This window comes from Triturus cristatus, chromosome 3_1, assembly GCF_964204655.1.
Source record: "Triturus cristatus chromosome 3_1, aTriCri1.1, whole genome shotgun sequence".
In the NCBI taxonomy this organism is placed as follows: Eukaryota; Metazoa; Chordata; class Amphibia; order Caudata; family Salamandridae; genus Triturus; species Triturus cristatus.
Genome location: NC_140583.1, coordinates 11,356,676 through 11,373,176, shown reverse-complemented (window position 1 = coordinate 11,373,176; position 16,501 = coordinate 11,356,676). Strand labels below are relative to the sequence as shown.

The window sequence follows — 16,501 nt, the reverse complement described above, 5'->3', positions numbered from 1 at the left end:
CTCCGATTTGGGCTGCCTCTTCGCATCCCTCTGAATTGCAGGGCCCCCATGGATCTTGGTCTCATTTTCCTTTTTCAGTTGGGTGAGCTTCTCGTCCACAGTTTCCCCAAACAGCGTTTCACCGTTGAAAGGGGTGTTCAGTAGGTTATTCTGGACTTCCTGCTTGAAACCAGAAATTCTGAGCCAAGCCTGTCTCCTTTCAGTGATCCCTATGGCCATCAGTCTGCTCGAAGTTTCCGCCCCGTCCAATGCAGTCTTGATGCACGAGTTGGCGATATTCTTCCCTTCCTCCACTAGATGGGAAGCTCTTTAACGGTACTCTTCTGGGAGATGCTTGACTAGTTCCCCCATCTCATCCCAGTGCTGGTACTGGTGTCTGTTCAGTAGCGCGTTTGAGTTTGCCATCCGCCAGTGCATTGCGGCGTTTCTTTCTATCTTCCTTCCAGTGAGGTCCATCCTTCTGCTCTCCTTATCAGGAGGTGGCCCCGAGGTCGCCGGCACATTGGCTCTTTTCCTGGCCGTGGAAGCAATGATGGAATCTGCAGTGACCGATCCCTTGATGTAAGGAGGATACTGCGAGGAGTGCTTGTACTTCTTTTCCGTCTGGGTGTGATGGACCGGCATGTTCCCGGGTCCTAAAACGCCTCCTTCCCTTGGTTCTTCACGCTTTGGAGCATGGGGAGGAACTGGCTCCTCGTCTGGATGGGGAGCAGAGTTTCGAGTAGAAAGTCTGCTTTCGGCTTCTCCTCGTCCAATTTCACACCAAAGGCTGCTGCAGCACTCATGACGACCATGTTGTATGCCCCGATGTCCATCAGGCGGCGAAGGCCTCGAAGGATACGAGTCCACGGGCTCTTCGGGGTTTTCGGAGTCGATGTCCTGCCATTCCAGCTCCTGACTCGTCGACGGCGCCGAGCCGTAGAACGACTGCTGATCCTCTTCATCACCGTCTCCCTCATAGTAGGTGCCTTCTTCCTCCTCTTCAGGACCTCTCGACTGCTCTTCGGCGTCGAAATCCCCTTCTTCCTCGATCTCAACGACATCCGTCGACGGGACCGTTGGGATTTTGAATTGTTTCATTCTTTCGTCGAACTCCTCCTTCCTCTGAAGGATGCTCTCCATCTCCGCCTCGAGCCTTCTCTTTTTCTTTTCCATGCTGGAGATGTGCTCGGCATCGACCGCAGGTCTCTTCGACGGAGCTTGCGTCGACGCGGCCTTGTCTTTCGTCGCCGAACGTCCCACCTCGTGGGTCTGTTTCGACGAACTCTGCCTCTCGGCGGTCTTCGGCACCTGGGAGTCCTTCTCAAAGGATCCACTCGGCCTTTTGTCCTTTGAACCACTGGCGGACGTCGAAATTTTCGGCGCCGGTATTTCCTTCGAGGACTGGGACTCATTTTTTCGAGAGTCACCATCCGATTTTCGGGGTCCTTTCGGTGGTTTTGTACTCGACGCGTCTCTTACCTCGTCAGGCGTTTTCTTATCGGTCTCTGCGACCGTGAAGACATCAGGTCTCTCGGCGATGTAATCGACGGTGGAGAGGCCCAGATCGTACAGCGACGGGGCCTTACCCTTGCCTTCCATGCTGAAGTTGGCTCTCCTCTGACGTTCTCTCACCCGGAGAGTCTTCGGCGCGAAGGCGGAACAGGCGTTGCAGTCCTTGCACTCGTGGTCGAACGGCAGGCAAAGGTTGCAGACCGGATGTTGGTCCTTCTGCGCGTACTTGTGGTGGCAGTTAGGGCAGAATTGAAATGGTGTCTTGTCCATTGCGCTCAGAGCCTCCGAGTGCGCATTTTCCTATGTGCGTCGAAGAATTTCGAGGATCCCCTACTTAGTCGTCCCGGCTGTAATACCTTTCTCTCTGTAGTCTTCTAAAGGTTCTCCTTCGATGAAACTCGCGTATTTTCCTTCCTTCGTCTAAAACTCTGGAGCTTCTCGATGACGATCCAGACCAACGGCAGAAAAAAGAATCTGAAGATGGCGCCCCAAAGGTGGGACTTCCGCAGGAAGCACGACGACGTCACGAGAGGTGCACCAAATGGTGGGACGTCGACGCCCACCTGGGCTACAAAAAAAAAAAAAAAAAAAAAAAAAAACTACGAATCCAGACCCAACCACCAGATCGCGGAATAATGCACAGCATAGTGAATCCAGAAAGATTCACGCTGCAAAATTTTAGTTTCACAAGAAATTCCAAAATTTTACGTTACGTGAATTGTCTTCTTGAAATTTCTCAATATTTACTGCATGTTATTTTTGTTCGCGGGAGATAGGTTGCCAGAGCAAGTGTTGTTGAAAGACATTGCCTGGTGCCATTTAGGATAATTAAATTCACATGTATGACTCTCACGTGAAAATGGACACGACATACTGGGTGGTTGCTGTAATTGCGAAAGAAATAGTGAGTGAAGGCGTGCCTAGGCTCGTTGCATAGCTGCGGACAGCGTGACTTGGCCCGGATAGACGTCGGGAGTGGGCACCCGGCCCGAGCAGTGATAACCCAAGCCAGTGGGACCCATCTGAACCGTGTCCCTAGCTGCAGCGTGCCACAAGGCAGGCGTGACGGGAAAGCGGAAGCACAGCAAGCGCATAGGCACTAAAGGGGGCTGCCCTCTGCACATTGAAGCGACTAGGCCCATGCGGCTTGTTTGTGGTTGGGTGGCACCCGCACGATTACCACACCCGCAATTACCGCTGCTTGCCCCTTACTGACATCACCCCTGCCAGGCCAATACATTGCCAACAGCCACGGACTACCATATGGGCCGTTGGAGTGCCAGGCCCGCCCCACCGGCCGTGACAGAAGAACAATTGTTACTTACCTGTAAACAGGTGGTTCTCCAGTATTGGTGTCTTTCATAGATTCACATGCTTGAATATTCCCCGTCGTCGGAGTGGGAGTCCCACGGTAAATAAAATAGCAATATATATATATATATATATATATATATATATATAGTAAAATATATACATAAGTAATCACATAATTAGCGTATATAGGTGTAAAACACACAGTGTACCTATAAGAGAAAAACTCCATAGGAATACAATGGAGAGAGACAAAAGACCTTTGTAGTCTATCTCTGTCATCATGTAAGTCCGAACTCCAGCCAATCAGGCGTCAGCCCCTCTCTAGAACCTTCTCCTCAGAGCTTCTCACCTCAGATTTTCGTAGCACAAGAGTGACTGTAAAGTGCATGAGGAGAAGAGAGCCTCTGAAGGGAGGAGGGAGGGTCGCATGTGAATCTATGAAAGACACCAATACTGGAGAACCACCTGTTTACAGGTAAGTAACAATTGTTCTTCTCCAGTATTAGGGTGTCTTTCATAGATTCACATGCTTGAATATAGAATAGCTAGCAGTAACAAACACCATTGTTTCCATGTCAAAATAGATTCAAAATATATATATAAGATAATCAATCTTCTTATGCATAAAAACAGTATCGAACAACTGTAACATTGTAAATGCATAATATACATATAAATGGAAACAATATGGAGGTGGGAGGAAGAGGCTCACCTTACTTAAAAAGATTGCACAGCACTGCCTGTCCCACTGCAGCATCCTCCTCGCTTAAAGTTGCCAAGCAGTAGTGCTTAGTAAACGTGTGTCTGGTCGACCACGTAGCTGCTCTGCAGATGTGTTGCAAAGATACTCCAGCAAATAAGGCAGTAGATGATGAGACTGCCCTGGTGGAGTGTGCCCTCACTGGAGACTGCAGAGGCGTATTTGCCCTTTGGTGACAAAAGACAATAGCTGCCGAGATCCAGCGTGCAATCGTCGGTGTCGGTTTAGTAACCTGACGTCCTTTATGACAGCGTCCATATGCTATAAAAAGTTGATCGGATTTCCGGAAAGAAGCTGTCTTACTGATGTAGAACTTTAGACACCGCTTCACGTCCAAAGAATGTAATCTTTGTTCTGCAGGTGTCTGAGGATTGGCAAAAAAGGTCTTTAATATTACTGGCTCATTAATATGAAAGTCAGTAGGCACCTTGGGTAGAAATGATGGATTGGTGCGTAACACTACAGCATCCGGTTTGAACTGCAGGAACGGAGGTTTGATGGTAAAAGCATGGATGTCACTGACACGACGTGAAGACGTTCGTGCCAGAAGTAGGGCTACTTTCCAAGTGAGATATTTTAGGTCGGCCTTGTGAATGGGCTCGAACGGAGGTCTCATCAATTGTGCTAACACAACGTTGAGGTGCCACAATGGAGGACGCCGCCGAACTGGCGGAAATTTTCGGAATAAGCCTTTAAAGAATTGGCGGATTATTCTTGAGGAACACAGGGAACTTGATCCATCTTGCCGGAAACGGGAAATGGCTGCTAGAAAAACCCTTAGGGTTGCATGCGACAGTCCAGAACTGGCTAGGTGCAGGAAGAATGGTAGCAATTGCTCTGCCGTGGAATGTATCGGATGGACTCCGTTAGCAGCACACCAATGGCAGAATCGTTTCCATTTGAACTTGTACGTCCTGATTGTAGAGGGTGCTCTTGCCTGGGCCAAAATATCCCTACAATCCTGCGGGATGTCTAGGTGGGCGAACTCATGGTGTTCAGGTTCCAGGCCGATAAGCTCAGTGAGGAGGGATTTGGATGACAAATTCTCCCTTCGCTCATTGTGAGCAGATCCGTCCGATGTTGCAGGAGGATTGGTTGGCATTGGGACAGGAGGAGCAGTTCTGAGAACCACGCTTGCCGTGGCCAGCGCGGGGCTATTAGGATCAGGTGGCAAGGTTGTCTCCTCATCTTCCAAAGAACCCGAGGTATGAGGGGTATTGGAGGAAAGGCGTACGCAAATAGATTGCACCAGTTTATCAAAAGGGCATTCCCTTGTGATTCCTTGTGGGGATGCCAGCTTGCGTAATTTCGGCATTTCCGGTTCTCCGGCGTAGCAAAGAGATCGAGTTGCGGACGGCCCCATAGTTGGAATATCCTCTCTAGAGTGGGTTGGTGTAACTCCCACTCGTGGGTCGACCAGGAGGACCTGCTCAGGGAATCCGCTAGGACATTGGATACTCCTGGCAGGTGTACTGCCGTAATCATGATCTGATGACTGAGAGACCAGTCCCAAATTCTTTGAGCTAACCTGGAGAGACTTGGGGATTTTGTTCCGCCCTGTTTGTTGACATAGTGCATACAGGTTGTGTTGTCTGTCTGTATTAGCACTGACTCTCCTTGGAGCAAAGGTAGAAATGATTTTAGAGCCAGAAAAATCGCCATCAGCTCCAACTTGTTGATGTGCCAAGATCTTTGATGTGTTGACCATCTTCCCTTCACAGAGAGATCCTCCTAATGTGCGCCCCATCCTTCCAATGAGGCGTCTGTTGTGAGTGTCCTGTCCGGTGGCAGCGACAGAAAGGACATGCCTTCCGTCAAGTTGGCTGGAATTGCCCACCATGCGAGTGCTGACTTCATTTGATCTGTGACACATATCATGTGGTGGAAAGATCCCGTTACCTGACGCCACTGAGCATCCAGAGCTTCCTGGATAGGACGTGTCCTCAGCCGGCAATGAGGGATCAAGGCAATGGATGATGACGCCATCCCCAGAAATGATTTTAATAGTCTCACAGAAACTGACTCTTTTGATCTGATCAGAGCCACCAGTCGCAGCATCTTTTTTAGACGCTCCTGGGAGAGGAATGCCTTTGCTGACACAGTTTCCAGAGTTGCTCCCAGAAAGTCTCTTTGTTGGTACGGATGAAGTTGGGATTTTTCCGCATTTACGGACAGGCCTAAAGAGCGAAACACGTTCTGGCACAGAAGAGTGTGTTGTCGCAGGTGAGTGCTTGACTGAGATTTCAGGAGAAAATCGTCCAGGTATGGAAATATTTGCACTCCCTGGAGTCGCAAAAACGCTATTACTGGAGCTAGTACCTTCGTGAACACTCGAGGGGCCGAGCGCAGGCCAAATGGTAACACTTTGAATTGGTAATCGTGTTGACCCACTCGAAAACGCAGGAACTTCCGATGCCGCTGTAAAATAGGGATATGTAAATAGGCATCCTGGAGATCTATCGTCGCCAGAAAATCTTCCTGCAAGAGTAAGCGCAAGATGTCTACTAGCGTCATCATATGGAAGGATTGGCTCTTTATATATTTGTTTAGTGCCCTTAGATCGAGGATGGGCCATCACTCTCCGTTTTTCTTTGTGATCAAAAAGAACCGGGAATAAAAACCTTTTCCCTTCTGAGACACTGGTACCAGTTCTATAGCTCCTTTTTGCCTTAAAAGTCGAACTTGATGCAACAGTTCTTTCATGTGAGCTGGTGGCGGTCCGGAGGGTGGAGTGGGAGGAGGGAATTTGGTGAATTCTAAGGCGTGTCCCTTTTTCACAATGTCCAAAACCCAACGGTCCTTTGAGATGGAGGACCATTGGGAAAAGAACAGAGAGATTCGACCTCCAACCTTGTCCGTCTGGTAAGAGTCACTGTCTCTTTGATGCGGTTCCTCTGTATGAGGATTTTCCTCTATATGACTTGGAGGTTTGCTGTCGTGATGTTTGCTGTTGCTGGACATAAGAGTAACGGTTGGACCCTTGATTGTAAGGTTTGTATTGTTTATTGTCTCTTCAAAACTTGAGGAGGTGCCGCGTCCGCGTGCACCACGAAAATTACTCCTCTGAAATTGAAGGTTTCCTAACGATCTAGCTGTCTCAGTATCCTTCTTTATGGACTGTAGAGCTTCATCGACGTGGCTCCCAAATAATGACTCGCCGTCATATGCCATGTTAAGGATCATGGACTGAACCTCCTGACGAAAGGATGTTGATTTTAACCACCCTTGCCTACGCAGAACAGCCGCTCCGGCAAGCTGACGGAATCCCATGCAGGCGATGTCTACTGCACAATCGATTATTTCCGCCGATGCCGCTTCTCCCTCTTGGAGCAACTTCATTGCCTCCACCTTAGATGGCTCTGGCAACTCCTGAACCACATCCGAAATATCAGCCCATACTTGTCTGTCATATCGTCCCAGGATGGCCAAGGCATTAGCTGCTCTAACCACAGTAGAGGCCATAGAAGAGAATTTACGCCCTATGGCATCCATCCGACGTCCGTCACGATCCGGAGGTGAGGTGATAGAAGATGCCGGATTTTGCGCCTTACGTTGCGCTGCCTGCGTAACGACAGACTCAGGTTTAGCCTGACCCGTGAGGCATGCTGGGGTTCCTATTGGTGCCTTATATTTCTTTTCTAATCGAGGCACCTGTGCTGGCAAGGTATTCGGTGTCTGCATTAATTTCTTGCCTTCTTCCCAAATAAACTCAACTATGGGAATAGCATGAGTCTGTTTGTAAGGTTGATTCTTGAAATCATAAAGGAAGCAATCTTCCTCCCTGCGCTCCGTTGTTAACTTAAAACGGTGTGATGCCCTTTCCATCAGTTGGTGAAAATTGGCTATGTCCACTGGAGGTGAATCCCCTGTTACTATCTGTGAGGGGGATGGTGTTTGTGCCTGGTAATTGTCCCACTCCGCCATATCATCATCATTGTCATCTACATCCCCATCATCATCTGGGATTTCACCCTCTTCTGTGTCCTGAGGGCCTTCCTCTACAGGCTCATAATGAGGCAACAACCTTTCCGGAACCTGTCTTGGAGGTACAGGCGGCATCTGAGGAGCAGGATTTACAATAGGTACCGGTGGAATAATTGCTGGAATCACCGGGGTTGACGGAACCTCTGAACGTTGAGGGGATAGAGGGAACCGTTGGTTGTAGTCGTCCAACATGCGTTGGAAATTAGTAATGAGCGACAAAGGAAGAGTCGCCGTTTTATGCTTCGGAGGGGCCTGGTGTATGTAAACCGGATCTTCATCTTCACTACTGACATCCTGGCACTTAATGACTAAGTCGGACGGACTTTGTGCCGTTCCAAAAGACTCCGGTAACCCCTCGGACTCCTGATCCGAATCCGTAGCGAATAATGGTGAGGGAGGCTGTGCATCTCCCACAGGAATATTGTGTTCCTGGCTATCCGGGCCCACAGTAGGAGGTAATGGTGTCCAAGAAACTCCAGCTAAAGATGAAACCGAAGCTGAAGCTAGCTGAGGTAGTTCCTTTCTTGTTTTCTGGGTAGACGCAACACTGCTTATTCGTACCCTTACGAATGTCTGTGGAGATGTACTCGTCGATGGAGCAGTCGTCGACGGAATGATGGTCGACGGAATTATCGTCGACGGAGTCTGTGGCAACAAAATCGCCGTCGTCGGATTCGCCGTCGACGAAGCCGCCGTCGACGGGGCCACCGTCGACGGAGCCACCGTCGACGGGGCCGCTGCCGACGGAGCCGTCGTCGAGGTCTTCGTCGACAAGGCTTTCGTCGACGGAACCACCGTCGACAGTGTCGTCGACGGGATCTTCTTTTTCTTCGTCGACGGAGTGGGCGTCGACGAGCTCGACGACGTCTTCGTCGACGACACAGTCTTCGTCGACGGAACCTTTACCTTCTTCGTCGACGTCGAAGTAATGGGCAAAACAGAAGTCACCGCCCTTGAAGAACTGATGGTAATCGTCGACCAGGATAACGTCGACAGAACGCTCGTCGACGACGAAGCAGCTGACGTCGTCGTCAGGGTCACCGTCGACGAGGTAGAAACAGCAGATCTCGTCGTCGGGAGCATCGTCGACGAGGCTGACAATTTTTTTCCCTGAGGAATGGTAAGTAGACGCCTCAGCAGTCTGAGAACAGTGTCCCTTAGGCGACAAAGCAGTAGGTGAGACCACAGAAGTGGCAGTTGTCAGAGGCAAAGCAAGCTTCTTTTTCTTCAGGAAAGGAGATGGTAACTCCTGCACACTACTGCGCTTAGAGGCTGGTTGAGAACGACCAGAAAAGAGACTTTCCACATCAGAGCGTGGGTTATCTTTGTCCTTCAGTCTCTGTAGCCATAATAACAGGCGGCCTTCTCTGTCCTTTAGAGTTTTTGTAGAAAAAGTTCTACAAAATTTACATTTTGCCACCTCATGGTCTGGGTATAAACAGTAAATACACTTACTGTGTGGGTCCTCAGAGAACAAACGCAGCTTTCCACATGAAGAACATGGTCTAAACAAAGATTTCTTACTAGAAGACATACTCACTGACAAAAACTGAGCAGAGCTCAGGGAGACTCCCTGTCACACGACGTGCGGTAGAAAATCTGAGGTGAGAAGCTCTGAGGAGAAGGTTCTAGAGAGGGGCTGACGCCTGATTGGCTGGAGTTCGGACTTACATAATGACAGAGATAGACTACAAAGGTCTTTTGTCTCTCTCCATTGTATGCCTATGGAGTTTTACACGTATATACGCTAATTATGTGATTACTTATGTATATATTTTACTATATATATATATATATATATATATATATATATATATATATATATATATATATATATATATATATATATATATATATATATATATATATATATATATATATATATATATATATATATATATATATATATATATATATATATATATATATATATTTTGCTATTTTATTTACCGTGGGACTCCCACTCCGACGACGGGGAATATTCAAGCATGTGAATCTATGAAAGACACCCTAATACTGGAGAAGTTAACATGCCCCATCATGTTAATGAAGCAACTTGGGTATAGAGCCCAAAGCTGAAAACCCAGGTCCCAGAGTGCTCTGAGCCATTGCTGAGCACAACTCATTTGGTAGAGGAAGGGGTTAGGTGCCCTTCCCCCACCTTCTCTTGAGCATCACAGAGAGAAGTGTGATTTTACCTCCCATCATCTGCCCCCGTGACAAAACTAACAAATCAAAACAATTTCCACAATAACCAAAAGTCGAGCAAAGGGGAGAGTGGCGCTGCTTTCAGCAAGGGCCAGTTGACAAAACCCCGGCGAGATAATACAAGAGGGGGGCCGCCCAAGACCAAGGCTAACAGCTTGTCTGAGCGAAGAACCAATCTGCAAAGGCCAGGCCTGGCCTGGTACAGCAATACTAGAGTTCACTACGAGGGCAAACAGGAAAGAGCACTAATCAGCCCTACCTAACACAGCCACCAGGATCATGCCACAAAGCATAGGCACCACAACAGTCATGAGGTGGGGGAAAGAACATAGGCCCTGGGTACCTGATTGGCAGGAGCCCAGGGCATACTCAGTCAAAGCACATAAGCAGTTCAGCAAAAAGTGACAGCAACCATGCAAAAAGAGGGCACTTTCTTACACCCCCCACACCCAAACGAAAGAGGATGAGACTAACCTTTCCCTAGAGATTCCTCATTGTCTTAGTGTAAAAACCTGGAAAGTCCATCTACATTGGCATAGGCAGTCCCAGGTCTGTGTTCCACGACAGAGTCCATTCCCAGTAGGGAGTTGGACCACCTCAACAGTTTAGGATTTTCACCTTTCATCTGCATTAGCCATCTGAGAGGTCTGTGATCAGTTTGAACTATGAAGTAAGTACCAAACAAGTATGGTCTCGGCTTCTTCAGGGACCGAACCACAGCAAAGGCCCCCCTCTCAATGACAATACAACGTTGCTCCCTCGGGAGAAGCCTTCTGCTTATAAAAGCAACAAGTTGGTCTTGGCCTTCATCATTGGTCTGGGATAGGACCGCTCTGAAAGAAAGCGCCCTCTTTCTGCATGGTTGCCCCCACTTTTTGGTCGATCTGTAAATTTCAAAACAGGTAGTACGGACAGGGAGTAATATGGCCTAGATAATACCCTTAATAGATAAAATAAGTCAATGGCCTTTCTTGAGACAAATCAAGGCACCAAAGCAATGTACAGAGGAGTGTCCCGATGGCTTCTTCCAGGAGAACAAGTGCCATGGTTCAGGTCAGCCCCGCACTCACCTTTGCTCTGAGGAGGATTCAGGCTCCTGTCACGAAGGATGTTGACTTCAAAGACCGCTCCATACTGCTCAAAGAGCTCCCGGAGCTCCTTCTCAGTCCAAGTCCGTGGGATCTGCCCCACAAACATCTTGATGGAGTCCATGTCGGGCTGGTCCGGGTGGTCCAAGGTCCCGTTCATTTTCTTTGATCTGTAAGACAAAGAGGAGAAATGGAAGCATTTAAAAACAAACAAGTCTCAGAAAGGACACGGCAGGGATGTAAAACATTCAAAACATATGTCCATTTTAGAGACAGTAGACAATAAGTTGAAAAAAGATTCAGTCTCATCATAATATTGGTTAGTGCCAGTGGCGATAAAAACAAGCATTGAAAATGCAATGGGTATTGTATAGCAAAGCAAATGGCTTTAACTTAAAGGCGAGACCTATTGCATTTTTATAATGCTGGTTTAATACAGGAATCCCATCTACTTAAAGAGGAATGGGTAGAGATTCTGAAGGGGCAAAAGTGGATAGACCTTTGTGTATGCACCACTCAGTCGTGCTGTTTGAAGGGGGTTGCACTCCTTTTCAAAAAAACTATTCAAGCTACGTTGGGAGAATTGTTGTTGACCCCCTTGTTAGATGGGTAATAGCTAAGGCTAGGGTTCAAGGTGTTTGGCTGTCCTTCGTGGGATATTATGGCCCCAATTTAGACGATCCTGCCCCTCTTCATGCCCTGCTTCTTCAGCTAGTTCACATAAATGAACCCATCATACTGGTAGGGGATTTTAACGTAGTTAAAGACCCAGCACAAGATACAACATCTAGGAGGGCGGTGGTTGTAACATCCAATATGAAAAATCATTCTGGAGTGACAGATCCTCCTTGACAGGTCAAATGGGTTTCCATACAACACTTTGGGGCACACTTAAAAGCGAGAGAACAGGATGGCTAGATACTTTGTGTATCCACTGTCTGGTTGCTGATGAACTCTGCTTGTCCGACCTGAGGTCTGTTTCTGGGATGCTGGGAAAACAAAGCTCTTACATTCCCTCTGAAACAGTACCCAGAGCCCTCACTTTGGGGCGGAGGGCGCCTAAAGGGGCATTTCAGATATAGTGGAGCAAACAAACTTTCTTGAATTTCTTTTAAATGGGGAGTGTAACCACGTCCCTCCTTCCCTCTCCAAGGATCCCCCCCTGCACCCTCTAGGCCTCCCCCCTGACCCGGATATGGGGTAGGGAGAAGAAGTGGAGGATATAGGAGGAGGAGTGAATTTGGAACCAGGGCAAACGAAAAGTCTTTATTCCTCCCTCGCCTGATCCACCAAGGCACATATGTACATGTATATTTTACAGAGTTTCAGCTACGTGCATCCTGCAAATAATATTTGTCCCTCCGGACATGAATGCACGCATGAAGAGGAAGATCTGATTTGTTAGCCCCCCTTAGAGACCCATCTCCGATGCCACCCCACCTTTTTTTTGTTAGTAAGGAATATGCTACTTACCAGTATGCATCTGTTCTTGGCATGTAGAGCTGCAGAGTCACACACTGAGGATAAGATCGCCATCTGGTGTTGGGCTCGGATGATTGCAGGTTGTTGTCGTCTTCGGAAGAAGCCTTTGGTCACGAGGTTGGTGACTCCTCCCCTGGACAACAGTGCGCATGGGCATCCACTCCATCGGCAGATTGTTTTTCGCCATGATGGGAAAAGATGGAGTGTATAGAAATGAAAGAAAGGATGTCCATGTGTAATGTCTAAGTAAGACGGATGCTGGAACAGATACAGGTCCCGGGGAGGCGGGCGGGCGTGTGTGACTCTGCAGCTCTACATGCCAAGAACAGATGCATACTGGTAAGTAGCATATTCCGTTCGAGGCATATGAGCTGCAGATCACACACTGAGGATAGATTATACAGCAGTGCTTCCCCTTAGCGGTGGTCGCCTGTATCCGTTGCAGCAGCTTGAAATAAAGTTTTTAGGACAGCCTGGCCCACGGAGGCCTGTTGTTTGGCCTGCACATCAACACAATAGTGTTTAGTGAAGGTATGCGTGGTAGACCACGTGGCTGCCTTGCAAATGTCTTCTAAGGGAATGTTACCTAAGAAGGCCATAGAAGCCCCTATTTTACGCGTGGAGTGCGCCCTAGGGGGAACTGTAAGTGTACGTTTAGCCTTGAGGTAGCATATTTGGATGCATTTAACTATCCACCGGGCTATACCTGATTTGGAGATTGGGTTGCCTTTATGTGGTGGTGCGAAAGCAACAAAGAGTTGTTTTGTCTTTCGAAAGGGTTTTGTCCTGTCGATGTAATAAAGCAAGGCTCTTTTGACATCTAAGGTATGTAGGGCCCTTTCAGCTACGGAGTCTGGGTTTGGGAAAAAGACCGGTAGCTCTACTGATTGGTTAAGGTGGAAAGGGGAAATCACTTTTGGAAGAAATTTAGGGTTTGTCCTAAGAACCACTTTGTTACGGTGTAGTTGTAAGAAAGGTTCCTCTAGTGTAAGGGCTTGTATTTCACTTACTCTGCGTAGTGAAGCGATTGCGATAAGGAAAGCTACCTTCCATGTTAGGAATTGTAACTCACATTTGTGCATAGGTTCAAATGGGGGACCCATGAGTCTTGTTAGAACCACATTGAGATTCCACACTGGTGCAGGTGGCAATCTTGGGGGAAGGATTCTTTTGAGACCTTCCATAAACGCTTTGATGGCTGGTACCTTAAAAAGGGACAGGTGTTGCCTATTTTGCAAGTAGGCTGCCAAGGCTGCTAGGTGTAAACGTATAGAGGAATACGCTAGATTGCATCTTTGCAAGTGTAGTAGATAGCAAATGATGTTTTGGATGGAAGCGTCCAATGGATGTATGTCATTATTAGCGCAGTAGATGGCAAATCGTTTCCATTTAGCGGCATAACACGCTCTAGTAGTAGGGCGTCTGGCTTCCTTTATGATATTCATACAGTCTGGAGGGAGATTGAGGTAACCGAACTCTAAGACCTCAGGAGCCAGATCGCTAGGTTCAGTGTTTGAGGATCTGGGTGTCTGATTTCTCCATGGTTCTGGGTTAATAGATCCGGGGAGAGGCGTAGCCTTTGATGTGGAACTAAGGATAGTTCTAGAAGCGTGGTGAACCACGGTTGACGTGCCCAAGTGGGAGCCACTAGTATTAGTGTTAGTGACTGTTGTTTCAGTTTGCGTACCACAAATGGAACTAGTGGGAGAGGCGGAAAGGCGTACGCAAATCTGCCTGACCAGTTCATCCATAGGGCATTGCCCTTGGACTGTGGGTGTGGAAACCTGGCGGCGAAGGTTGGGCATTTTGTGTTTTCGGGAGTGGCGAACAGGTCTATGTCTGGTTGTCCCCACTTTTGGAAGAAGGGGAGTAGAACCTTGGGGTGTAGTTCCCATTCGTGGATCTGCTGTGTGTGGCGACTTAGGAGGTCGGCCACTTGATTGTGGATCCCTGGGAGATGTTCTGCTAACAGATAGATGTTTTGGGGAATTGCCCATCTCCAGATTTGCTGTGCCAGTTGGGAGAGTGTGTCCCTCCCTGTTTCTGTATGTAATACATTGTCGTCATGTTGTCTGTGCGTATGAGGACAGTTTTGTTCTTTAGGTGAACTTGAAAGGATTTTAGTGCTAGGAACACTGCTAAGAGTTCCAGGTGGTTGATGTGGAGCAGTTTTTGTTGACTGGTCCATCTGCCCTGAGTGGTATGGTGAAGGAGGTGGGCTCCCCACCCCGTGAGAGATGCGTCGGTAGTTAGCACAACTTGTGGAAGAGGCTCTAAGAACGGTCGCCCTTTGGACAGGTTGATGGTGTTCCACCATTTGAGTGAGCGAAGTGAGCGACTGTCCACCAACACCAGATCGGTAAGTTGTCCGTGAGCTTGGTTCCACTGTTGTGCTAAACATTCCTGTAAGGGACGCATTTGAAGTCGTGCGTGTGGGACTATGGAGATGCATGACGCCATCATGCCTAGGAGTTGCATGAACACTCTTGCTGGAAGAGATGGATGAGTTTGAAACTGAGAGATGAGATTTTGTATACTGGCTATCCTGGCAGTGCTGGGATAAGCAATGGCCTTGGATGTATCTATGGTTGCTCCTAGATACTGATGTAAGTGGGAGGGTTGTAGGTGGGATTTGGGGTAGTTGATAGTGAATCCCAAATCGTGGAGAGTTTGAATCGTGCGATGAGTGTGGAGAACGCATTTTTGGTATGTATTGGCTTTTATGAGCCAATCGTCCAGATAGGGGAAGACATGGATCTGTTGTCTTCTGAGATGCGCTGCCACGACTGCTAAGCACTTGGTGAACACTCTGGGTGCTGTTACTCCGAATGGGAGAACTGTAAATTGATAGTGTTGCCCATCTACCACAAATCGTAGATATTTTCTGTGAGCGGGATGCATAGGGATGTGAAAGTATGCGTCCTTGAGGTCTAATGTGGCAAGGAAGTCTCCCTGTTGTAGGAGTGGGAGGACTTGTTGGAGAGTGGTCATATGAAAATGATCCGAATGTATATACTGGTTTAGTAGTCTGAGGTCCAGTATGGGCCTTAGTGTTTTGTCCTTCTTGGGAATGAGGAAGTATAGAGAATATACCCCTTTTCCCTGATGTTGAAGGGGGACTGGTTCTATCGCCTGTTTTTGTAACAGGGATTGAACTTCTTGTTTGAGGAGAGAGAGATGATGTGAGGACATTGGGCGTTGTTTGGGTGGTATGTTTGGGGGGGATTGTATGAGTTCGAGGCAGTAGCCAGACTGGATAATTTGTCTTACCCATCTGTCTGTGGTGATGGAAGTCCAGACAGGTAGGAATTGTTGGAGTCGCCCCCCGACCGGAGTGGAATAGTCCGGGGGGAGTGGTGGCAAGTCACTGTTTGGTGGCTGGGGAGGTGCGGGTGTTGTTGTTATTGCCCCGCCCTCGGCCTTTGTTATTGTTTCCCCTATAACCTCCCCGGAAATAACCTCTGTTAGGGGATGTTTGTCCAGAATTTTTAAAGGTGGACGTGGTCTCAGTTGATGTGTTTTTGGAGCCTCCTCTATAAAAGGAGCGACGAAAGGAACCCCGGTTTTGAGGAGACTGCAGTGCTCCCATAGACTTGGCAGTTTCATTATCCTTTTTCATTTTTTCTAATGCAGTATCTACTGCAGGGCCAAATAACTGCTCTTGGTTGAAAGGTTGAGCCAGAATTGCGGTTTGAACTTCCGGTTTAAAACCGGAAATACGGAGCCAGGCATGTCGTCTGAGTAAGACGCTAGTATTGACCGCCCTAGAAGCGGTGTCTGCTGCATCTAAGGCGCATTTAATGGAGGCATTAGATATTAATTTGCCTTCTTGAATGAGGTCAGTGGCCTGGGACTTAAAGGGTTCAGGCAGATGTTGCATAAGGTCCTCAAGTTGGTCATAATGTGCCCTGTCATACCGAGCTAACAGGGCCTGGGTATTGGCAATACGCCAGTGGTTCGCCGCCTGTGCGGCGACTCGTTTGCCTGAGGCCTCTAAAAGCTTAGACTCCTTGTCTGGGGGGGGGCGTTTCTCCAGTTGTCTGTGAGTTAACGCGCTTCCTGGCATTTGATACGACCAAGGAGTCTAAAGGGAGCTGGGCTTTAATGTATGCAGGGTCCTGCGGGGCTGGTCGGTACTTTTTTTCGATGCGGGGGTTGAGAACCCTCGCTC

The 16,501-nt window shown here is 48.2% G+C and overlaps 1 protein-coding gene across 7 annotated transcripts in view; it reads right to left on the bottom strand.

Moving 5' to 3' along the window:
• CELF1 (CUGBP Elav-like family member 1) overlaps positions 1–16,501 on the bottom strand; it is a 548,902-nt gene that overhangs the window by 461,867 nt on the left and 70,534 nt on the right. For all 7 annotated transcript variants that reach the window (XM_085646533.1, XM_085646539.1, XM_085646537.1 and 4 more), the window contains exon 3: positions 10,831–11,018. In XM_085646533.1, the coding sequence (XP_085502659.1) occupies positions 10,831–11,018 (188 nt within the window). The remainder of the gene's footprint in view (positions 1–10,830; positions 11,019–16,501) is intronic.